This window comes from Amblyraja radiata, chromosome 13, assembly GCF_010909765.2.
Source record: "Amblyraja radiata isolate CabotCenter1 chromosome 13, sAmbRad1.1.pri, whole genome shotgun sequence".
In the NCBI taxonomy this organism is placed as follows: domain Eukaryota; kingdom Metazoa; phylum Chordata; class Chondrichthyes; order Rajiformes; family Rajidae; genus Amblyraja; species Amblyraja radiata.
In genome coordinates, this window is record NC_045968.1 from 3,600,100 (window position 1) to 3,625,918 (window position 25,819).

At 44.6% G+C, this 25,819-nt stretch overlaps 1 protein-coding gene across 5 annotated transcripts in view; it reads right to left on the minus strand.

Annotated features, from left to right (window-relative positions):
* Positions 1-9,808: 9,808 nt before the first annotated feature.
* Positions 9,809-25,819, minus strand: part of spsb4 (splA/ryanodine receptor domain and SOCS box containing 4) — a 191,457-nt gene continuing 175,446 nt past the window's right edge. For all 5 annotated transcript variants that reach the window (XM_033031107.1, XM_033031103.1, XM_033031104.1 and 2 more), the window contains one exon: positions 9,809-10,976. In XM_033031107.1, coding sequence (XP_032886998.1) covers positions 10,849-10,976 — 128 coding nt within the window. In that variant the 3' untranslated portion in view covers positions 9,809-10,848. The remainder of the gene's footprint in view (positions 10,977-25,819) is intronic.

Here is a 25,819-nt window from a genome sequence, read left to right on the forward strand (position 1 = left end):
GAAATAGAGTAAAGTATTACATGGTACATCAGAGAAAATGGAGTTGAATCATTATTCCTTGGAGCTGATGTGTTGAGTAGATTAACTGGAGACAACACTGTTTGTCACCGTTTTATGACACCATAAGGAGCCGTTCTCTGCAGTATGTGTTCTCCACTGGAAATTCAGGCTGCTGTCATCATGGTTATGGATTGCAGTGTGGAAAGATGTTTGGACAATATTGCAGCGATGCACCAATCTGTTCTCTATTGCAGCAATCTACAGTAAATGATCGTGCAGCCTGAAACTGCTCCTTCTGGGACCCGGACTTGTTTAAAATTGTACTGCAGAGCCACTTCCAATCTCTCTCTTCTAGCTTAGCTTTAGTTTAGAGATACAGCACGGAAACAGGCCCGACCGGCGATCCCCGCACATTAACAGAACCCTACACACACACTAGGGTACGTCACAATTTTACCAAAGCCAATTAACCTACAAACATATCAACATAGACAATAGGTGCAGGAGTAGGCCATTCGGCCCTTCGAGCCTGCACCGCCATTCAATGTGATCATGGCTGATCATCCAACTCAGTATCCTGTTCCTGCCTTCTCTCCATACTTCCATTTAGCCACAAAGGCCACATCTAACTCCTTCTTAAATATATCCAATGAACTGGCCTCAACTACTTTCTGTGGCAGAGAATTCCACAGATTCACCACTCTCTGTGTGAATTTTTTTTTCTCATCTTGTTTCTAAAAGACTTCTCCCTTATCCTTAAACTGTGACCCCTTGTTCTGGACTTTCCCAGCATCGGGAACAATCTTCTTGCTTCTAGCCTGTCCAACCCCTTAAGAATTTTGTAAGTTTCTATAAGATCCCCCCTCAATCTTTTAAATTCTAGCGAGTACAAGCCGAGTCTATCCAGTCTTTCTTCATATGAAAGCCCTGCCATCCCAGGAATCAGTCTGGTGAACCTTCTCTGCACTCCCTCTATGGCAAGAATGTCTTTCCTCAGATTAGGAGACCAAAACTGTACGCAATACTCCAGGTGTGGTCTCCCCAAGACCCTGTACAACTGCAGTAGAACATCCCTGCTCCTATACTCAAATCCTTTGGCTATGAACCTGAGCGTCTTTGGAGTGCGGGAGGAAACTGGAGCTTCTGGGGGAAATCCACGCAGGTGACTGGGAGAACGTGCAAACTCTGCATAGACAAGCACCCTTGTCTGGATCATATGCGGGTCTCTGGTGCTGTAAGGCAGCAATTTTACCGCTGTGCCACTGTGCCGTCGTCTACTGAATATCAGCAGCCTTCCATCAGACTTGTATAGCGACTGGAATCGGTCCGCGGAGAAACGTCAGCACCAAAGACCCGGGTTCGATCTTGACCTCGGGCGCTGTCTTTGTGCAGTTTGCACATTCTTCCTGTGACCGTGTGGGTTCCCTCTGGGTCCTCAGGTTTCCTCCCACATCACAAAGGTGCGGGTTGGTACACTAATCGGCCGCTGTAGAATTATCGCTTAAGCGTGCAGGAAGTGGATGAGAAAGTGGGATAACGTGCGACTGGTATGGACGGGTGATCAATAGTCGGTGTGAACTCAGTGGGCCAAGCTGTGGTGGCCGATTAGGAAAAGGGGAGATGCAACAAGGCCTGGGTGTCATGGTACACCAGTCATTGAAAGTAGCCATGCAGGTGCAGCAGGCAGTGAAGAAAGCGAATGGTATGTTAGCATTCATAGCAAAAGGATTTGAGTCTAGGAGCAGGGAGGTTCTACTGCAGTTGTACAGGGTATTGGTGAGACCACACCTGGAGTATTGCGTACAGTTTTGGTCTCCTAATCTGAGGAAAGACATTCTTGCCATAGAGGGAGTACAGAGAAGGTTCACCAGATTGATTCCTGGGATGGCAGGACTTTCATATGAAGAAAGACTGGATAGACTCGGTTTGTACTCGCTAGAATTTAGAAAATTGAGGGGGGATCTTACAGAAACTTACAAAATTCTTAAAGGGTTGGACAGGCTAGATGCAGGAAGATTGTTCCCGATGTTGGGGAAGTCCAGAACAAGGGGTCACAGTTTAAGGATAAAGGGGAAATCTTTTAGGACTGAGATGAGAAAAACATTTTTTTCACAGAGAGTGGTGAATCTCTGGAATTCTCTGCCACAAAAGGTAGTTGAGGCCAGTTCATTGGCTATATTTAAGAGGAAGTTAGATATGGCCCTTGTGGCTAAAGGGATCAGGAGGTATGGAGAGAAAGCAGGTACAGGATACTGAGTTGGATGATCAGCCATGATCACATTGAATGGCGGTGCAGGCTCGAACGGCCAAATGGCCTACTCCTGCACCTATTTTCTATGTTTTTATGTTTCTATCTCTAAACTAAGCTACTTAAAGGCACTTGGAAGACTGGCCACTAGGGAACAAGAAGGATGCATGGGGCATGTATAGGCAGCACCAGGAACATCAAGTGCATCCTTGGAGGAGTTTCGGGAACTAAGGAGTAAACTGAAAAAGGAGATCAGAAGGGCAAAAAGGGGCCAGGAGATAGCTCTGGCGGGTAGCATTAAGGACAATCCCAAAAGATTGTAAAAATACATAAGGGGGAAAAGGGTAACTCGAGAGAGAGTGGGACCTCTCGGGAATCAAAGCGGTCACGTCTGTGTGGAGCCACAGGAGATGGGCAAGGTCCTAAATGAGTATTTCTCCTCTGTATTTACCGAGGGGAAAGACAGTAGGACGGAGGAACTTGGGGCAGGCAATGGAAGTGTCTTGAGAACAGTCAGTGTAACTGTTGAAGAAGTACTGAAGGTACTGTCGTCTATGAAGGTAGACAAATCTCCAGGGCCTGATCAGATATATCCAAGGACATGGTGGGAAACTAGAGAGGAAATTGCGGGAGCCCTGGTTGAAATTTATGAATCGTCCTTAAATACAGGAGAGTTGCCGGAAGACTGGAGGGTGGCAAATGTTGCGCTTTTTTCAAGAGGAGCTGCAGGGAAAATGCTGGGAACTATAGGCCGGTGGGCTTAACATCTGTAGTTGGAAAGTTCCTAGAGAGTATTCTGAGGGATAGGTTATACGGGCATTTGGATGGGCAAGGGCTGATTAGGGACAGTCAGCATGGTTTTGTATGTGGGAGGTTGTGTCACACAAATCTGACTGATTTATTTGAAGACGTGACCAAAAAGGTCGACGAGGGCAGAGCTGTAGATGGATTTCAGTAAGGTTCAACAAGGTTCTGCATGATAGGCTGCTCTGGAAGGTTGGATCACATGGGATCCATGGAGAGGTAGCTGAATGGATAGCAAATTGGCTCCATGGAAGGAAGCAGAGGGTGATGGTGGAAGGTTGCTTCTCGGACTGGAGGCCTGTGACTAGTGGTGTGCCTCAGGGTTCGGTGCTGGGACCGTTACTGTTTGTCATCTACATCAATGATTTGGATGAGAACAGACAGGGCAAGGTTAGCAAGTTTACTGTTGATACAAATGTGAGTGGTTTTGCAGATAGTGAAGATGGTTGTGAAAGATTGCAGCAGGATCTGGATCGATTGGCCAGGTGGGCAGAGGAATGGTTAATGGAATTTAATTCAGAGAAGTGTGAGGTGTTGCATTTTGGGACATTGAACAAGGGCAGGGCCTACACTAAATGGTTGGGTAGTGTTGTAGAGCAGAGGGATCTAGGAGTACAAGTGCATGGCTCCTTGAAGGCCGAGTCACAGGTAGATAAGGTGGTCAAAAAGGTTTCTGGCACTTTGGCCTTCATCAGTCAGTGTACTGAGTATAGAAGTTGGGAGGTCATGTTACAGTTGTATAATATGTTGGTGAGACCGCATTTAGAATATTGTGTTCAGTTCTGGGCACCATGTTATAGGAAAGATATTGTCAAGCTTGAAAGGGTTCAGAGAAGATTTACGAGGATCTTGCCAGGACTAGAGGGTGTGAGCTATAGGGAGAGTCTGAGTAGGCTGGGTCTCTATTTCATGGAGCGCAGGAGGATGAGGGGGATCTTATAGAGGTGTACAAAATCATGAGAGGAATAGATCGGGTAGATGCACAGAGTCTCTGGCCCAGAGTAGGGAAATCAAGGACAGAGGACATAGGTTCAAGGTGAAGGGGAAAAGATTTAATAGGAATCCGAGGGGTAACCTTTTCACACAAACAGCGGTGAGTGTATGGAACAAGTTGCCAGAGGAGGTAGTTGATGCGGGGACTATCCCATTGTTTAAGAAACAGTTAGACAGGTACATGGATAGGACAGGTTTGAAGGGATATGGATCAAGGGCAGGCGAGTGGGACTAGTGTAGCTGGGACATTGTTGGCCGGTGTGGGCGAGTTGGGCCGAAGGGCCTGTTTCCGTGCTGTATCACTCTATGACTCTATGACACAAGGTTTAGCAGTTGGCTTACAGATTCAGATTATATTTATCCTATAAAGATGGCGGAGGCGACATTGACGGACACCACGGGCGATAAGCGAGGCCAGTAGGAGAGGAGAGGGATGCAGGGTCCTGCCTACTCCACCCTCGAGGTCAGCTGCAGGAGGCACCTACCCCCAGGACACAAAGGAGAACGTGAAAGGGGAAGGACGTCGGTTTGCAGGTCCAAGGGAAGGTGATGGTTGGAGGCCCTGCAGCAGCCTGGGGCTTGCCTAGAATGGGCACCGCTCATAAGACCTTGAGCGTGGAGTACACTTTGAAAAAGACATGGTGCCTCTTGCTTGAGGGATCAGTTGGCTATTTCTGTACGATTTGCTAATTGGGGATGTACTAAGGTATAGCAATACTCTGTTTAAGAAGGAACTGCAGATGCTGGAAAATCGAAGGTATACAAAAATGCTGGAGAAACTCAGCGGGTGCAGCAGCGGAGTTTCTCCAGCATTTTTGTGTACCTTATAGCAATACTCTATTGGACTGTTTGCAAGACAAGAATTCCACTGTGCGTTTGCACTTTGTACAAGTGATAATAAAAGCACCATTGACCATTATTCCAATTCATTGTAATGTCTTGATTGAATTCCTGCTTAAATGCTTCTAAAAATCCTACGAATGCGGGCTAATAATGGGAAAAAAGCTCATACTTAAATTCTGGAAAAATGCACCCACACCAACAATAAAAATGTGGACATCAAATATGTTTGAAACATTACATCTGGAAGAGATGAGATTCCTCTTAGCAGGTAAAGCAGACCAATTCCAAAAGACGTGGCCTACGTTTCTGGACCTATTACAAGCATGAGGTGCAATAGTAATTTTAAAAATAAATAAATAAATAAATGGTATCAGGACCTGGCAATGGGAGGTAAAACAACAAAAACAGACTTGGTTGGTAGTCCCCTTTCTGCAGAGTTTAATGTTATAATAGAGCGATTGTTCCTACTTTCTTTTTCTTTCTTTTCTAGGGTCTACTTTCTTACTTTATTTCCTTCTCTAATTTATTTTCTAAGGGGCTTTCTTTTCTCAACACTCTCTTACACTTCACGACTCTTGCGCACTTTCTTTACTTTCCTTACTTCTATCTTTTTCTTAAAGCTCAAAAAAATGAAGCGGTACAAAAAATGTATTAAGATATATGTGTTGTGTATTATTGTAATTTACCGTACTTCTAATAAAAATAATTAAAAAAAAAAAAAAAAAATCCTACGAATGCACCTTTTTTTCTGGTTAACTGCCAAACCATTTAAACAAAGAGTGCTCCAATGTCTGTTAATTTTTCTTTTTTACATTTATCATCCAAGGCATGCAATGGCCAACAACAAGAGAGAATAAATTGAACTAGGCCATAACCATCAACTCTACAGAAGATTTATGTTTGAAATAAAATAACATACAGACCCCTATATTTCATTTCAGAGGTATCATCGATTTTTTACCTGTTGCTTCTTGGTTTCTGGCAGCACTTCTAGAGCGGAGAAAATTATTGTCTTACAGAGCTCTGAGTTGTATCAATTTTTCAATAAATTTAAATTAAATTAAATTAAATTTCTTTATTTATATAGCACATTTTTAGTCAACTTGCATTGACCCCAAAGTGCTTCACATAATTACATCCACACACACAGGCAAAGGTGGGTGAAGTGTCTTGCCCAAGGACACAACGACAGTATGCACTCCAAGCGGGATTCGAACCAGCTACCTTCCGGTTGCCAGCCGAACACTTAGCCCATTGTGCCATCTGTCGTCCCACAATAAAGTATTTAAACAGGCAACTGGCAAGTTTACAACTAATATGGGGCTTTTATAAAACCTTTTTAACATAACAGAAAGGTCTCGACCATTGCTTCTGTGCCGAGATGCTGCCCTTCCCATTGAGTTACTCCAGCATTTTGTGTCTATCTTTGGCGAAAACCAGCATCCGCAGTTCCTTCCTACACAGAATAATTTAAATTTTCTTTACAGGGGGCATCATCATATGAAAATGGGCACTTGCTCACATTGGCTTGAATTGGAGGAATTACTGGAGGTTAAAACAATGTCCGATCCTAAACGTCACTTATTCCTTCTCTCCAGAGATGCTGCCTGACCCGCTGAGTTACTCCAGCATTTTGTGTCTATCTTCAGCCTATCCCACAGTTGAGAATTATTTATTTATTTATTTTAAACAATTTGTCGTATTTAATTTATTTTTTATTGGAGGAATAAAAAATGACAGTACATCTGACGTATTGCATTACAATTCCCTCCATTTTGTTTTTTATATAGAACAAAATAACCCTTACCCACCTCCCTAAACACTCCTTGGCAGCTAATGTTTTCACAATACAAATATATCACAAATACAAATGCACATTTTAACAATAATAAAGTAACAAAACAGAATAAAGGCAGCTCCCCACTTACTGTCAAGTGCCTTCAGTCAATAGGTAGTTCCTTTAGACCCTCAGTTGAGAATAATTGCACGATGACCTTATTGTGATAGATGTGAAAATTGATACTGGCCACTAAGTATTTTTTTACAAACTGAAAGATTATTGGAAGCGGCTTCAATAATAATTAGCAAAAAATGAATATATATTTTGAATGGCAAATATCAAGGGGAATGTTGAGCAGACAAGTAGATTTAATTGGGTGAATTAGAACATGGATCGCAGGACAAATGGTAGGCAAAGAATGAAATGAGAAAGCACTGAAGTGGGGAAAAGGAAATTAGAGATTGTTTGTGGAGCTGGGAGGGAAGGAATTTCAGATTCAGAATCGCAAGGTTCTTCTTTAATTTCACCATTAACCAGTGTATTGAATTGAGAATCACAAAGTCGTACATCACAGAAGCAGGACCTTTGGTCCAATTCTTCCAAGAAGCCCCAACCCAGCTAGTCCCATTTGCCCGCCTTTGGCTCATACTCATCGAAACCTTCCTTATCCATTGTCCCTACAATTTGCTGATATTCATCCTGAAAGGACAGGACAATAGAATATCCAGCCACGCTCCCCATTTGGTGACAATTCTATCATGTCAGTCCTCCTTGGTCATCTGAAAGTGAACATCTCTAGTCTTGGATCCTCAGTCAGAGTCAACCTTGGACTTAATATACACAAACCATGTACTTCAGGGTGGCACAGTGACGCAGCATAGGAGTTGCTGCCTTACAGCGCCAGAGACCCGAGTTCGATCCTGACTATGGGCGCTGCCTGTATGGAGTTTGTACGTTCTCCCCACAAATTTTCTCTGGTTGCTCCGGTTTCATCCCACACTCCAAAGAGGTGTGCGGGGATTGTAGGTTAACTGGCATCGGTAAAAACTGTAAATTGTCCCTAGTATGTGTAGGATAGTGCTGGTGTACTGGGATCACCGGTCGGTGCAGAGTCGGTGGCCTGAAGGGCTTGTTTCCGTGCTGTGAATCTAAATTAAACTAGGATCAAATGAATCTACTCAAGGTGTTGCACAAAAGGCTGTAGGCTCAGGTTTAGGGAATCTCTTGCACAACACATAGCTCTCAATTCTGTTCTATATAAAGAACTAGTTGGGCACAGACCCAATAAAGGAGGGCTTTCACAGAGTTATCAAAATTACAGCACGAGTGGGACATATGAGGATGGGGCAGAGGTGGAGGTGAGAAACGCCTATCCATTTCCAGGAGGTTCCCATGTAAGCCAGGAGCATTGTGATAAGTCTGGTGCCCAGAGTGTCTGATATACAGGTTCATCAGAAGCTTGAATTTTAAGGAATTATTTTGAGAGGAAACTGAAACCAAGTGAGGGAATTCCAGCAGGCAATTCCAGAATATTAGCCCAGTCAACTAGTATGATGAGGCAAATGGGAATAGGTTCAGAGAACCAGGAGTTCAGAGTTCCAGGATTGGAGGCATGGAATAATTCAGCGTTATCAATGGGCGTGAAGGGATTTTAAAAAGTTCCTGTTCCTATATAACAAGGAATAATTGAAAACACAGACAGCATCGCTAGTGGTATGGCTGTATGTTAGTATGGCAAATCGAATTTCACTGGACATTCTTAGAATAAAGGGGAGGTCATTTAAGACTGAGGTGAGAAAAAACGTTTTCACCCAGAGAGTTGTGAATTTGTGGAATTCCCTGCCACAGAGGGCAGTGGAGGCCAAGTCACTGGATGGATTTAAGAGAGAGTTAGATAGAGCTCTAGGGGCCAGTGGAGTCAAGGGATATGGGGTGAAGGCAGGCACGGGTTATTGATAGGGGACGATCGGCCATGATCACAATGAATGGTGGTGCTGGCTCAAAGGGCCGAATGGCCTCCTCCTGCACCTATTTTCTATGTTTCTATTAATTGATACATGTGACAATAAACTGACCTTTGAACCTTTATATTCTTGAAACCAGTTAAGACATTGTTACCTATGGTGAAGTTAGAAGGGAAAGGGTGTAACGTATGCATTTCTGGATAGGCAAGATAAGATGACTATAACGTCCTTCCCCTTTCATATATATCTTGCAAACCTTATTGCCAACTGGTCTAGAACACAGTTGACTTCAATGAATATGTCGCTTTCTGGTGACTACTTCATAAGATCATAAGATCTGGAGTAGAATTAAGCCATCCAGCCCATCTAGTCTACTCCACCATTCAATCATGGCTGATCTATCCCTCCCTCCTAACCCCATTCTCTTGCCTTCTCCCCATAACCTCTGACACCCGTACTAATCAAGAATCTTTCAATCTCAAAAAAAAAAGTTTTTTTTAAAATCTCTCCCTTAAATATATCTACTGACTTTACCTCCACTGCTTTCTGTGGCAAAAAATTCCATAAATTCGCCACATTCTGACTAAAGAAATTCCTCCTCTTCTCCTTCCTAAAATAACGCCCTTTAATTCTGAAGCTATGACCTCGAGTCCTAGACTCTCCTACTAGTGGAAACATCCTGTCCACATCCACTCTATCCAAGCCTTTTAGTATTCTGTATGTTTCAATGAGGCCCCCACTCATTCTTCGAAACTCCAGCGAGTACAGGCCTCACCAGTTGTGACACACAGACACACACACACAGACACACACACACAGACACACACACACAGACACACACACGCACACAGACACACACACACAGACACACACACACACAGACACACACACGCAGACACACACACACACAGACACACACAGACACACGCACACAGACACACACACACACACAGACACACACACACACAGACACACACACACACAGACACACACACAGACACACACACACACAGACACACACACACACACAGACACACGCACACAGACACACACACACAGACATACACACACACACACACACACACTCACACAGACACACACACACACACATACACACACACAGACACACACACACACAGAAACACACACACACAGCAAAGCATGAATTGGAACAACTTCATTTGGACAGTAAACTTTATTAGAAACTTTGTCATTCAGTGAATTCACATTTAAAACTCTGAAGGCAACACTGTCCTTACATTCGACACCCTACAACTGCAACAACTTCCAGTTTTAAAACTAAATAAATTGATCAGGCAGACACTATGAAAAACAGGTCAAAGAAAATTAAGCAGCAGCATCTTTAAAAAGGTCTGGTCTGAGCAGAAGTGAAATGACTGGACTCCGTCAGTGAAAGGACTGGAGTTATAGTCTCACCGATTCTGCACAAACTATCCGACACAAAACAGTACATTGCAATGAACAAAGTTTACAAGCCTGAATGAAGTAAAAGCTTTTGTAAAACTTTGTTCCATTTAAAAAAGTGACTTGAGCGTTGTAAGATTGAATATTGTGTGACCTTCCAGTAGTGTTACAAAATTCATGCAAAGCTTCCTGAGGGAATTTGCCACTAGAAGCTCTTGCATACAGGTTCATAGGCATACATTGTCACTGTACCTGAACAGCGAGATCCCAAATCAGTCATGCTAAAATCAATAGCACACTAGTAAACATTTTCATGCCAATATCTGCAGTTAGCTGTTGTCTAACAGCCCCTTTTGATCATGTGCATCATCTGATCATTGGCTTCTAGGATCTCTTCGAGTTGCACGTTCGGTTTCAATTGTAAACAGAAACAATACCAAGAAGATATCCTCGTGATTACCCGGCTAATTTCACACAATGCATTTGAACAATGTAGATCGAAAGGGGCAATAAGCTAAATTACATACGCATATATAGAGGATTCATGGATGAAGAGGATATCATGAGTTACTGTTTGACTGTTAAAATAGGGGTTTTTTCTTAAACACCGCAAATAATTCTCTTAATTCAGACAATGTTATCTCCTAATTCTGGTTCTGCTAAATAGAGTCTATTTGGAAGTCACTATTTCAAACAACTATGGTGTCCTCCACAGATTAAAATATTATGTAAACTGCATCTTTCCATCGCTTTGCATTGATATTTTTGTTAGTTTAGTACCAGTTTATTCATCACTGGTATTGTAAATAATTCTTCAGAGTAGCTGGCATTGGTAGAGTTTCTATCTCCGGCAGTCGCTCTCTGCCTAGAGAAAGGCGAATGGATCTTCGGCACATGTCCATTAAAGGCAATGGCTCAGCTGAAAGAACAGAAGCACAAAGTCAAAATGTTAGAACACTGGATAATGAAATCCCAAACTTAATACAACGAAATAACCTTTTTTTTTGCACGTGCAAGTTCTCAAGTTAGTTCCCACAGAATCATACAGCATAGAAATGGGCCCTTCGGCCCAACACGTCCATGCCAACCAGGATACCCTATTTACACTGTGTAGAAAGGAGCCGCAGGTGCTGGTTTACACCGATGATAGACACATCCTTATCCGGAGGAGGCGCTGTCCTGAACGGCTACCTGTCCTGCAGCTGTCCGTTTTTTCCCCTTCTTTTTTTATTATTTTTAGTTTGTTAAGTGTACAGTCAGGGGGTCTAAATCTTTTATGTGTGGGGGGTGGTGGGGGGAAGGGGGAAACTGCTTTTCTAAGTCCCTACCTGGTCGGAGGGGTTGCCTTCCTCCGAGCAGCGTCTTCGACCTGTCCTCGCGGCCTACCAGCGGGTCCTGGAGCGACGTTTCCCTGAGGGGACCTGGCCAGAACATCGGCGTTGGTGGCGGCGCAGACCGTCGGCATTGGCGGCGGCGCAGAACATCGGCTTTGGCGGCGGCGCAGCGCTGGAGCGCTATTGCGGAGCGGGCAATGCCTTTCCTGGGTCGCCGCGCTGGGACTCCAGTATGCTTGGTACCGCCGAGGAAAACATCGTGGAGCCGCAGTTCTGCGGAGCGGCCAGCTGCGACGTTGAACTTACATCTCGCCGAGATCACCAGTGTACGGAGCTCCGTCTGGCGTGGTCTGTTGGCTGGGAAGCCGCGGTCTCCGGTGGGAAGGCGGTCGTTCCTGGCACCCCAAGCCGCTGGGGGTTCTCCGGACGCCGGAGTACCATCACCCGGCGAGAACATCGGGCGCCGTGGCGGCGACTGTGGAGGCCTCAATAGGCCCGACTTTGGGTGGACAAGGGGATGGGGACTGGACTTTGTGCCTTCCGCCACAGTGGGAATCACTGTGGGGGGATGTTTATATGTTTTGGTGTTGAATTTCTTCATGAATGCTGTGTTGTATTTTTATTAGTGTGCTGCAAGGACATCAGAATTTCCCCTGAATAAGGGGATTAATAAAGTCTAATAAAGTCTATCAATCAATCAATCAAAGGGCTGGAGTAACACAGCGGGTCATGCAGCATTTCTGGAGGGAAAGGATGGGTGACGTTTCGGGTTGGGTCATTTTCTTAAAAACTGAAAGTGTGAAGTTACTCCAGCACTTTGTGTCTATCTACCCTATTTACACTAGTCCCATTTGCCTCCATTTGACCAATACCCCTCTAAACCTTCCCTATCTGTGTACCTGTCCATGTGTATTTTACGTGGTCGAAATGCCGTTAAATGCTGTTACATTCTTAAATAGAAATAATCTCTTAAAAAAAAATGTTTTACACCATTTTAAAATGGGAGTTGTAAATGCAAATAGTGGAGTCAGGGGATATGGGGAGAAGGCAGGAGCGGGGTACTGATTGGGGATGATCAGCCATGATCACATTGAATGGCGGTGCTGGCTCGAAGGGCCAAATGGCCTATTCTTGCACCTATTGTCTATTGTCTAAATGAACTAGTTACTCTTGTTCCTTCTTTCACCGCTGACTCAAGTCCTAAAATGTCCTATTGAACAGCATGAATGATAAACCTTCAACCTACTGTCTGCAGCAGTGCATGGAACCAAGATAGACACAAAAAGCTGGAGTAACTCACCGCCTGAGTTACTCCAGCTTTTTGTGTCTCTCTTCAGTTTAAACCAGCATCTGCAGTTCCTTCATACACAACGCATGGAACCAACTCGTTGCTACCTTCTCAAAGGCGGATTTGAGAAAGCAAATGATAGTCTCCAGCTAAAAATAAGACATTTGATCACATTTCTATTGACAACATTGATAAGATTCCTCCTCACAAATCTGCCAGTGGAAAAAAAAATTATAGGATTAATTCTGTCAAAATTAATTCTGTCAAACCTCTCAATTTTGAAAAAATTCTGGCTGGCTGCTCTAGTGCAAGGTCCCAATTGTGCAAACTTGTTTGGTCAGTGGAAGTTATTCATTCCTGTCTTCCATTACTTCTGAAGGCACTGGACATTGGTAAATCATAGCTCCTTGTGTACTGAAACTAATTCTGCTGAGGATCACCAAATACTTACCCTTGTGGTATTCTGGGATTGCTTCATCTGAGCTCAAGCTGCACTGATGTCTTTACAAATGTGCTTCCTTTAGACTTTAGAGATACAGTGCGGAAACAGGCCCTTCGACCCACTGAGTCCAAGCCGACCAGCAATCACCCCGAAAACTAACACTATTCTACACATAAGGGACAATTTACATTATTTTACCAAAGCCAAATGACCTACTAATCTATACGTCTTTGGAATGTAGGATTAAACCGGAGCTTCCAGGAAAATCCCACAGGGAGAATGTACAAACTCCATACAGACAGCACCCATGGTCAGGATTGAATCAGGGTCCCGCTACCCCAGTGTGTCATCTCAGCAGGGGTTGGTTACCATAAAACCACCTGTTATTCCTGTTTTCACTAGACCAGGTATCCCAAAGTTAAGAGTAAAGGACCTAATTAAGAATTACGGATCAAGGAGTTCAGGAACACTATCTTCACCAGGAACTGCAACATCAGTCTCGATCTTATCCCTAAATGTCACCTATTCCTTTTCTCCAGAGATGATGCCTGACGCACTGAGTTACTCCTGTATTTTGTGTCCATCTTCAGCAACATCAACTGTAAGTTCCCCTCCAAACAGCACAGCAGGCTGGCTTGGAAAGAAATCATCGTTTTTCTCTCAAACCCGGCACTCAATTACACCTGGACCATTTCTGACATCTCCCAGACCTCACTATCTCCATCGCAGTTGATAGACTACTGACCGACATCTACTATAAACCCACTGACTCCCATGGCTATCTGGACTACACTTCTTCCCTCCCTGCTTCCTGCAAGGACTCCATCCCCTACTCCCAATTCTTCCATCTACGCCGCATCTGCACCCAGGATGAGGTGTTCCACACCAAGGCATCAGAGATGTCCTCATTCTTCAGCCTCTTCTACTATAGCTGAGGCTCTCACCAGGGTCTCTTCTATACCCTGTGACTCTGCTTTCACTCCCCATCCCCTCACTCGTAACAAGGGCAGAGTCCCCCTTGTCCTCACCTTCCACCCTACCAGCCGTCACATACAACAGATAATCCTCCGACATTTTCACCACCTCCAATGGGATCCCACCACCGGCTACACCTTCCCATCTCCTCCCCTGTCTGCTTTCCGCAGAGACCGCTCCCTCCGTAACTCCCTGGTCAATTTGTCTCTTCCCACCCGCACCACCCCCTCCCCGGGCACTTTCCTTTGCAACCGCAGGGAATGCTACACTTGTCGCTTTACCTCCCCCCTTGACTCCATTCAAGGACCCAAGCAGTCGTTCCAGGTGCGGCAGAGGCTCACTTAAACCTCCTCCAACCTCATCTATTGCATCCGCTGCTCTAGATGTCAGCTGCTCTACATCGGTGAGACCGAGCGTAGGCTTGGCGATCGCTTCTCCCAACACCTCCGCTTTGTTCGCAATAACCAACCTGATCTCCCGGTGGCCCAGCACTTCAACTCCCCCTCCCATTCCAAATCCGACCTTTCTGTCCTGGGCCTCCTCCATGGCCAGAGTGAGGCCCACTGTAAATTGGAAGAGCAGCACCTCATATATCGCTTGGGCAGTTTAATGTTCTCTGTTATTACGTTATGGGTAGTAGAAGTCGCAAAGTGGCAATCTGCAAGCGTAGGGACTATTGCACATTGATGGATATCAAAGACATGAAGAGCAAATTGACGACACCTGACTCAGGGAGATAATGGATTAAACATTCAACTCAACTGATGTGTGTCAAGCACAGATGTGCCCATCAGGCTGAGAGCTGAGAAATGGTTTAACTGGGAACATCATTTCTATCTACTTCAGTCCCTACCACTTCTTGCGATGGAACAGTAATTAAATTACTCAGCTGGGCAGGAATCCTGACTAAGATTTTCTCAGTTTAAGGATTCCTTGTGGCGAATTACTTGAGGTTCAGAAATGAAAACTTAAAGTAACCACATACACTGGGATACCCTTCCTTTCTCTTTAGTTCACTATGTGACACGTTGACTTGGTGTATACTCTCAACCATCCCGGAATCAGGTGATGAATCATTGACAGAAGATACACAAAAATGCTGGAGAAACTCAGCGGGTGCAGCAAGCATCTATGGAGCGAAGGAAATAGGCAACGTTTCGTCCCGATTGAGTTCCACTCTTGCCGTCCTGAGCAATTAGCCCTCGTACTTTTCCTCTCTTCCCGTCATGGCATCTGCATCAACTGTTTGATACAGTTTTTAATACTACAAAGCCATCATTTCGGAATTGGATTCCAGGTGCTCAAACATGACTCGAACAACTACAATGGAATTCATAGAATCATAGAAAATAGGTGCAGGAGTAGGCCATTCGGTCCTTCGAGCCTGCACCGCCATTCAATATGATCACGGCTGATCATCCAACTCAGTATCCTGTACCTACCTTCTCTCCATACCCCCTGATCCCTTTAGCCACAAGGGCCACATCTAACTCCCTCTTAAATATAGCCAATGAACTGGCCTCAACTACCCTCTGTGGCAGAGAGTTCCAGAGATTCACCACTCTCTGTGTGAATAATGCTTTTCTCATCTCGGTCCAAAAGGATTTCCCCTTTATCCTTAAACTGTGACCCCTTGTCCTGGACTTCCCCAACATCGGGAACAATCTTCCTGCATCTAGCCTGTCCAACCCCTTAAATTAAATTTCTTTATTTATATTAAATTTCTTTATTTATATAGCACATTTTTAGTCAACTTGCATTGACCCCAAAGTGCTTCACATAATTACATTCACACACACAGGCAAAGGTGGGTGAAGTGTCTTGCCCAAGGACACACACAGGCAAAGGTGGGTGAAGTGTCTTGCCCAAGGACACAACGACAGTATGCACTCCAAGCGGGATTCGAACCAGCTACCTTCCGGTTGCCAGCCGAACACTTAGCCCATTGTGCCGTCTGTCCACAATCTCCAGCTTTTTTGTGTACCTTCGATTTTCCAGCATCTGCAGTTCCTTGTTAAACACTTAAGATTGTATTTGTTACTTCAGTCAACCTCACTGGAAAAATAACTGGTTCAATGGAATTAAGTATTTACATAGGGATATATTGCAAGTGTAGAAATAAACACACTATAAACTTCCCAGTTCTGCTCTCTGTTCTTACGCACATCTATTGCTCGTTTCCCTAACTAAAGTGTTCTTTCGGTTCACGAGATTGATCCCTGGGATGGCGGGACTGTCATATGAGGAAAGATTGAAAAGACTAGGCTTGTATTCACTGGACTTTAGAAGGACGAGGGGAGATCTTATGGAAACATATGAAATTATAAAAGGACTGGACAGGCTAGATGCAGGAAAAATGTTCCCAATGTTGGGCGAGCCCAGAACCAGGGGCCACAGTCTTAGAATAAAGGGGAGGCCATTTAAGACTGAGGTGAGAAAAAACATTTTCACCCAGAGAGTTGTGTGAATTTGTGGAATTCCCTGCCACAGAGGGCAGTGGAGGCCAAATCACTGGATGGATTTAAGAGAGAGTTAGATAGAGCTCTAGGGGCTAATGGAATCAAGGGATATGGGGAGAAGGCAGGCACGGGTTATTGATTGGGGACGATCAGCCATGATCACAATGAATGGGGGTGCTGGCTCGAAGGGCTGAATGGCCTCCTCCTGCACCTATTTTCTATGTTTTCCATGTTGCCTTTTTTTCTCTTCGATAGGCCTTAATTTAACAGTGTGCTGCTGCCTGTTCGCATTCATAAAAGCCCTGAGGACACAGCTCACAAGTTCACGATTTACAAGAAGAATTAGGCCATTCGGCCCATCGAGTCTACTCCGCCATGGCTGATCTCTGATCTCCTAATCCCATTTTCCTGCCTTCTCCCCATAACCCTTGACACTTGTTCTAATGAAGAATTTGTCTATCTCTGCCTTAAAAATATCCACTGACTTGGCCTCCACAGCCCCCTGTGGCAATGAGTTCCACAGATTAACTACCCTCTGACTAAAGATGTTCCTCCTCACCTCCTTTCTAAAAGAGCGGCCTTTAATTCTGAGGCTGTGACCTCTGCTCCTAGATTCTCCCACCAGTGGAAACATCCTCTCCACATCCACTCCATCTGTGCCCTTCATATTCTGTAAGTTTCAATGAGGTTTCCCCTCAACCTTCTAAACCCCAACGAGTAGATGCCGAGTGCTGTCAAGTGCTCATCGTATGCTAACCCATTCATTCGTGGAATAATTCTTGTAAATCTCCTCTGAACCCTCTCCAGAGCCAGCACATCTTTCCTCAGATATGCTGTCCAAATTTGCTCACGATCCTCCAAATGTGGCCCGACCAGTGCCTTATAGAGCTCTTGACACCGGAGCCTGTGTATCTATGTGTGTACAACATTGTGATTATTATTGCTTCAAGGATAGTCAAATTCATAGGGGATTCAGTGAAGGAAGTCTTGGTTAAAAGGAGGAAGTCGTCCTCACGTCTCTCACAACTTGTACATTACATGGAAGCTCAGTTCTTTTAAGACTGAAACATTATACTTTTTGTCCACTTTGCAAAGTATGAACACAAACAGTCTTCTATACAAATATCCTTACACAAGGCTCGAAATTAATGGTTGCCCGGGTGCCAATGGCCACCTAAAGTCCCGCTGGGCAACCTAAAAGCCGTGTCATTTTGCCCGGCTTGACAAGCAAAGGAAAGCTTGGCTGATGTGGACAGCGGATGGCCTGATGGAAACTGCACTGGGATTTCTCAGAGAGCTCCTGTCTTATCTACAAAGCCCTCAATGGGCTTGCCCCCACCTACATTAAAAGTCTGCTTACCCACCACACCACCTCCAGGTCCCTCAGATCGGCCGACTTGGGGTTGCTGAACATCCCGCGGTCTAGGCATAAGCTCAGGGGCGACCTCTCCATAGATGCTGCCACACCCGCTGAGTTTCTCCAGCATTTTTGTCTACCTTCGATTTTTCCAGCATCTGCAGTTCTTTGTTAAACACAAATTGCTGAAATAACTCAGCGGATCATATAGCATCTCTGGAGAACATGGACAGGTGACGTTTCGGGTCGGGATCATTCTTCAGACTGAACATCATCTAAACACGTTCTCCAGAAATGCTTCCTGACCCACTGAGTTACTCCAGTATTCTGTTTTATCCCAAAAAAAGACACAAAGTGCTGGAGTAACTCGGCAGGTCAGACAGCATCTTTGGAGAACATGGGGAATATAATGTTTTGGATCGGGGCCCTTCTTTAGACTGAACATTGCCTTAACTTGTTCTCCAGAGATGTTGCCTGGCCCGCTGAGTTACTCCAGCACTGTCAAGCTAAGAGTCAAGAGAGTTTATTGTCATGTGTCCCTGATAGGAAACTGCATCTTTGTTATGAGATAAACCAAGGTAGACTGAGCTGTGTCTCCTGATTGTTATCCATTAACTGGGAGAAAGTGCACATGTATGGATACAAGGACAGGAATTAGCTTGGCTTTGAATTGTTGGACTCCTCCTGCAGACTGATAGCCTGCCAACACTCCCTTCTATCTGGGCTACTTGGCTAAAGTACCAGAGAGCAGTTGGCATCCATAGAAACCCTTCTCCAGAGCGATCCAGCACCTTCAGTAAAATACCTCATAAAATGATAATCAACCAGAAAGAGCTTCCATCTACTATCTGTGAGATACATCAATATCTAAAGAGCAACGAGCTGGTGCATCAGCATGCAGCTGATATCAGACTTTATAAATTATTAACGTCACATTGCTTGTTGCAGCCTGCTTTTATACAAAAGGTCAAAGTCATCATTAGATTTGCTGCCTGATGCTGTTTGATATAAAATCCTAGTCTCCATAATTCTTAAGGGACTCTTATCTGTTATAGTGTTGCCAAACCATTTCCACTTATCAGCAGTTGATGGGAAAATGGCTAATGACCCAATTTACATTGAGCACAGCGAGATTTCTTTGATCAAAATGAAATTAATTATTTTTGCATAACAACCAAACCTTCTTTTAATTAGAAACTTGATGCCAAAATATGCTTCTAACAGCACAGCACTTAAAAGTAATTCTGATGGTACATTGTAGGCACAAAATACAATAACAGTATTATCTAATTACAATGCTTGATGTTTAAGGGTAATTATAGACTGATTCATTGATGTTGTCCATAACAGCCCGCTCACTGAGCGCAAAATAAATTCCAGTTGAAGTTTGACATGGTGATCTAGGAGTGTTCACAAGTTGTACTAGTAGAATTAGGCCATTCAGCCCATCCAGTCTACTCTGCCATTCAATCGTGCAGCCATCTCTGCCTCCTAATCCCATTTTCCTGCCTTCTCCCCATAACCCTTGACACCCGTTCTAATCAAGAATTTGTCAATCTCTGCCTTAAATATATCCACTGACCTGGCCTCCACCGCACTCTGTGGCAATGAGTTCCACAGATTAACTACCCTCTGACTAAAGAAGATCCTCCTCACCTCCTTTGTAAAAGAGTGCCCTTTAATTCTGAGGCTATGAGTGTATCAGTACAGTTCCAAGAAAACAATGTCCAGTTATGGTAACAAGTATTGGCCTCCTGGGTGCCTGTCAGTTACTGTGTATTCCTGCTGGGCTGTGCTCCAATAATGATAAAGGTAAGCAAACACTAATCTCCCCACTTTTATTTCATCATCTGTTTCCATCCTCTGGCTTTGACCACTGACTGTAAATCTACCATTCTTGAATGCAGCATCAATGTTTGGAGGGATATGGACCAAACGCAGGCAAGTGGGACTAGTGTAGCTGGGACATGTTGGCAGGTGTGGGCAGGTTGGGCGAAGGGCCTGTTTCCACACTGTATCACTCTATGACTATCTCTGTGCAAGTTGTGTCTAACAGTTAGCGATAACTAGTTTAATGAGCTGCCGGAGGAGGTAGTTGAGGCAGGTATTATCGTAAAGTTTAAGAAACATTTAGACAGGTACATGGATAGGACAGGTTTAGAGGGATATGGGCCAAATGCAGGCAACTGGGACTAGTGTAAATGCAGGGCTCTCACTTAACTTTTTTTCTCTGTTGCCAGCCGGGCAACCTAGGCAGCTTTTTAGGTTGCCAAATGACAGTTTAGGTGGTCATTTAAGACGGCTTGCATGACTCGTGCGATAATGTGCTCGGATGAAGTGTGTAGTTACCAGTCAGAATTATACTCAATGAAGCATTCACATATTATTTCTGCTTCAAATAAAGTCACAAACTAAACATATCCACTAATCAAGACATGATATACCACAATGACATGCAGCAAAATTACAATACAGTATCTCTATTCTTTTTACACGTTGCAATGAATGCAATTTCTATTATTTCTTTCTAATTCCAAACAAAAATGTGGTTGGATTATTCAGCATATGATCAACCTCGGTGAGACCAAGCGCAGGCATGGCGATCGCTTCGCATAACACCTCCGTTCGGTTTGCACTAACCGACCTGATCTCCCGGTGGCTCAGCACTTCAACTCCCCCTCCCATTCCGAATCCGACCTTTCTGTCCTGGGCCTTCTCCATGGCCAGAGTGAGGCCCACCGCAAATTGGAGGATCAGCACCTCACATTTCGCTTGGGGAGTTTACACCCCAGTGGTATGAACGTTGGCTTCTCCAATTTCAGGTAGTCCTTGCTTTCTCCCTCCTTCCCCTCCCATTCCCAGCTCTCCCACAGCCTACTGTCTCTGCCTCTTCCTTTCTCCCCCCCCCCCCCCATCCCCCCCCCCCCCCCCCGACATCAGTCTGAAGAAGGGTCTTGACCTGTCTCGACCAATTCCTTCGCTCCATAGATGCTGCCTCACCTGCTGAGTTTCTCCAGCTTTTTTGTCTACCACCCATTCACCCAAGTTCTGTTATCCCACTTTCCTCACCCACTCCCTGCACATTAGGGGCAATTTTACAGAGACAAGTTAACCTACAGAGCCAATGCATCTTTGGGATGTGGGAGGAAACCCACACGCTTGCAGAGAGAATGTGCAAATTCAATACAGACAGTGCACGAGGACAGGATCGAACACAGATCCCTGGTGTGTGAGGCAGCAAGTCTACCAGCTGTGCCACTATATTTTGTTTCCAACACACAAAAAATTATACGTTGATATCTTTTGTTACTAAAAAAAGAAACTATCTATTTTCAGTTTTAAATCTCTAAGTGACGTTCTGTCCCCCTTTACAGCTACTGTATGTTTTAATTCAGGGAGTTACTCCAGCTCCATAAAGTGATTCTGCGTTGGTTTTCAGCGGTCGAGGTGAGGTGGCGACTGGACAGCAATGGTGGCCAGATCTCCCACAATGCAAAGGGAGGGAGAAAGTGCCCGGCGCTGATCATTTGCCATGGCAGTGTGCGTGTGCAGGGCCGATAATGTACTGGCCGTGGCTGTGCGCATGTGCAAGGCGGCCGGATAGTGGAGACCCGGCGGCCCGGACACGGATGGCGGGCGGAGACGGAGAGTGACAAAGAGAGGGAGATAGAGAGGGGGGCCCGCTCAGAATTGTACGGCAGATGTCCCGTGTGCTTGCCAAGCGGCTTTTTGGTTGCCCGGCGGGACTTTAGGTGGCCATTGGCACCCGGGCAACCATTAATTTCGATCCTTGTAGATGGGACAAGTTGGGCCGAAGGGCCTGTTTGCATGCTGTAACAGAACGTTTAATGTTAAAACAATTCCATTTAAATGAATCTTAGACATTGTTGCTAACAGTTGTCGCTATGTAACAACCACAGTCGGGGCAGGGCTGTGGTGAGACTAGATTGCTATTGACGGTGTAATGTAGGTCATAATCCCAGTGGCTTTGTCACACGCATTTATCATAGGGGAAAGTAATAGAATATGGCACCACTCATTAGTTCCAGAAACACCTCATTAACGCATGAACAACAAGCCATGGTAATACAAGTTAACTGCATCTGACGTAAACACTTTCATGGTTCTCCCTAGCACAGCTTCTCATCTGTGTAGCCAGATCCCAATTTGTCTTTCCATTCCACGTGGATAGAAGAGGCTTCATCAAAAGTACAAATGATGATGAATACAACTCTCTCTCTAAAACTAATCATGAGAGGAATCGATCGGGTGGACTCACAGACGCTCTTGCCCAGAGTCGGGGAATCGAGAAACAGGGGACATAGGATTAAGGGGAGGGGGGGAAGATTAAATTGGAACCTGATGGGTAACCTCTACACACAAAGGGTAGGGGGGGCGTGTGGAACGAGCTGCAGAGAGGAGGTAGTTGAGGCAGGTACTATTGCAATGTTTAAGAAACATTTAGAACAGGTTTATTCATGCGTTCATGATGTATTCAAGAAAGAGTTTGATATTGCTCTTAGGGCTAACAGAATCATGGGATATGGGGAGAAGGCAGGAACAGGGCACTGATTTTGGATGATCAGCCATGATCATAATGAATGGCGGTGCTGGCTCGAAGTGCCAAATGGCCTACTCCTGCACCTATTTTCTATGTTTTGAGGGACAAGGGCCAGGTGGGACTAGTGTAGCTGGGACAAGTTGGGCCGAAGGGTCTGTTTGCATGCTGTAACAGAACGTTTAATGTTAAAACAATTCCATTTAAATGAATAGGTGGTGAGAGCAGCTATTGAGGGGGAGGTGGTTCTGGGACGCTAGTACTAACTGTTGAACCTTCCCGATGTGTCGTGGGCCTAACTCAACGAAACGCCAGTGAATGGAGATGCCCATTTGATAATCCCAATGATACACTTGCATCTACATGATTAGTTTTTTCTGTGCTTGTTAACATGTAGATGTAGCCATGGAGTTAGTTATTGTCCTTAGCATGTGTGTGTATAAGTAATTTTGATACAACTTCAGCTTTGGGCTCAGTTTGCTTGGTTGAGCGTTTATCCTGGTTTTATAGCACGTACTTTGTGTTTTTAATAGTAATTTAGCCCTATGTTTTTAGGATTGAATAATGCATTATTCACTGTAAATTGTACTCCAACCCTTTTTTAAAACATTTAGTTTTCAGAAAGTAGTTGTCACCAGCAAAGCCACCATTTATTGCCTATCCCTCATGGTCCATGGGAAAATGGCGATGAGCTATTTTTCATTCAACTCCTGCAACCCAGTTGAAAGTCCTCCTGCAATGTAGGCTCATAAGAAGTAGTTCCTGGAAAGAGACTCAGAGCTGGATGTCCAGCCAGTGATATATTTCGGAGTCAGGATAATGTGCAGCCTGTTTAGGATCCTGCAGGTGGTGGTATTGCCGCACACCTGCAGGCCGGATCCTGCGTCTTAATTTAGTTTCGACATACAGCACGGAAACAGGCCCTTCGGCCCACCAAGTCTGTACCGACCGTTGATCACCTCTTCACACTTCTTCTGTGTTATCCCACTTTCACACACTGGGGGCAACCTTCTGAGGCCAATTAACCTACAAACCCAAGATAGACATGAAATGCTGGACTTACTCAGCGGGTCAGGCAGCATCTCTGGAGAAAAGGACTAGGAAAGGAAAATAACAGTCTGAAGAAAGGTCCCGACCCGAAACGTCACCTATTCCTTTCCAAAAGAGATGTTGCCTGACCTGCTGAGTGACTCCAGCATTTTGTATCTACCATTGGTGTAAACCAGGATCTGCAGAACCTTTCCTACACATTTAATCCACAAATCCATACGTTTTTGGAAGTGGGTGGAAACCAGGGCACCTGGAGGAAACCCACGTGGTCAAAGAGAGAACACACAAACTCCACACAGAAAGCACCCAAGGTTAGGATCAAACCCGGGTCTCTGGCGCTGTGAGGTAGCTGTTCTACCAGCTGTACTGCGGATAATCAGATCATTTCAAATTAAAATGTTAAATGTTTTATCATGCAGAAACATAATTCTGACATTTCTGAAATGTAAGTACTGTAATGATTAACATCACAAATTTGATTGAAATATATTTTGCTTTGATTTAAATAATCCATTCGAAAGTATAGATCTATTAAAATAGAGCAACATTTTTTGCCAATTACAAACCAAGTTACAGTGGATTGAAGAGATATTTCATTGGCACCATATTCTGTAATTACAAGTTTAAATGGGTTACAGGCAATTAACAGGTCAAATGTCATCATTACAATATCCAACAAATAAGCATCCATGCTGTGCTGTTAACAGATCTTAAAATGCTGTACTGTGCTATGCCCGACCCATACTCAAAGAGATTTAAATCACTTCTAACCAGAAAGCACTGCCAAATATTTGAAGGATTTTGATGATTTAATGAGTTCCCCAGTTCTGGGTAACTAACGGCCGTCTCAACAAGGCAGATTAATTCCAATGGCACTGTAATTAAGTTGGCTCTAGGAAACACGGTTGGATCTTAAATGACTGGGTACACCTCACTTCAGTGGGTAATTCCTTCATTTGGCTGAAGGAAATACTGCTTGAAAATCAGATCCATTTGTATCCATTTTTAATGGTTAGATTGTTCACAGTTCATAGCCACGGGTGGAGAACGCATTCGATGGCCATTCCTGGGTGAAATTGCACGCAATGGAAAAATTAGACAATTGACCATGGTGCAATATTTCCTGATATCAGCCACTCACCTATCAATTTGTGATCATCGTTACTTTTTGCCTATCTTTCAATCATTTGTTCTATATCTATATCATGTAGATATATGTTCTATATCACCATCTATATCTCTTGTTTCTCTTTCCCCTGACTCTCAGTCTAAAGAAGGGTCTTGCAGAGAATTGTGGACATTGCCCAGACCATCACACAAACCAATGTGCAGGAAGAACTGCAGATGCTGGTTTAAATTGAAGGCAGACACAAAATGCTGGAGTAACTCAGCGGGACAGGCAGCATCTCTGGAGAGAAGGAATGGGTGACATTTCAGATTGAGACCCTTCTACAGACTGATGTGAGGGGAGTGGGCGGTACAGAGATAGAATGTAGTCGGAGACAGTAAGACTGGTGGGAGAACTGGGAAGGGGGAGGGGATGGAGAGAGAGAGAAAACAAGGGCTATGTGAAGTTAGAGAAGTCAATGTTCATACCAGTGGGGTGTAAGCTACCCAAGCGAAATATGAGGTGCTGTTCCTCCAATTTACGCTGGGCCTCACTCTGACAATGGAGGAGGCCCAGGACAGAAAGGTCAGTGTGGGGTCGGGAGGGGGAGTTGAAGTGTTGATCACACAAACCAACCTCCCTTCCATTTATACCTCACGCTACCCCGGCAAGGCCCAGTGGCACAATCACTGTGGCACCCTGATCACTCCCTCCTCTCCCCTCTCCCATCAGGCAAAAGGGACAGAAGTGTGAAAACGCACACCTCCAGATTCAGGGACAGTTTCAATCCAGCTGTAAACAGGCTGCTGAACCATCCTACCACAACTAGAGAGCAGTCCTGAACTACCATCTACCTCATGGGAGAACCTCGGACTATCTTTGATCAGACTCTACTGGCTTTATCTTGCACTGAATGTCATTCACGTTATTCCCTTGATCATGGATCAGTACTGTGAATGGTTCAATTGTAATCATGTATTGTCTTTCCGCTGGTACACAAAATTGCTGGGGAAACTCAGCGGGTGCAGCAGCATCTATGGAGCGAAGGAAATAGGCGACGTTTCGGGCCGAAACCCTTCTTCAGACCCTTGTCTTTCCGCTGACTAGTTAGCACACAACAAAAGTTTTTCACTGTACCTCGGTACACGTGACAATCAACTAAACTAGTCCCGAAACGTCACCTATTCCTTT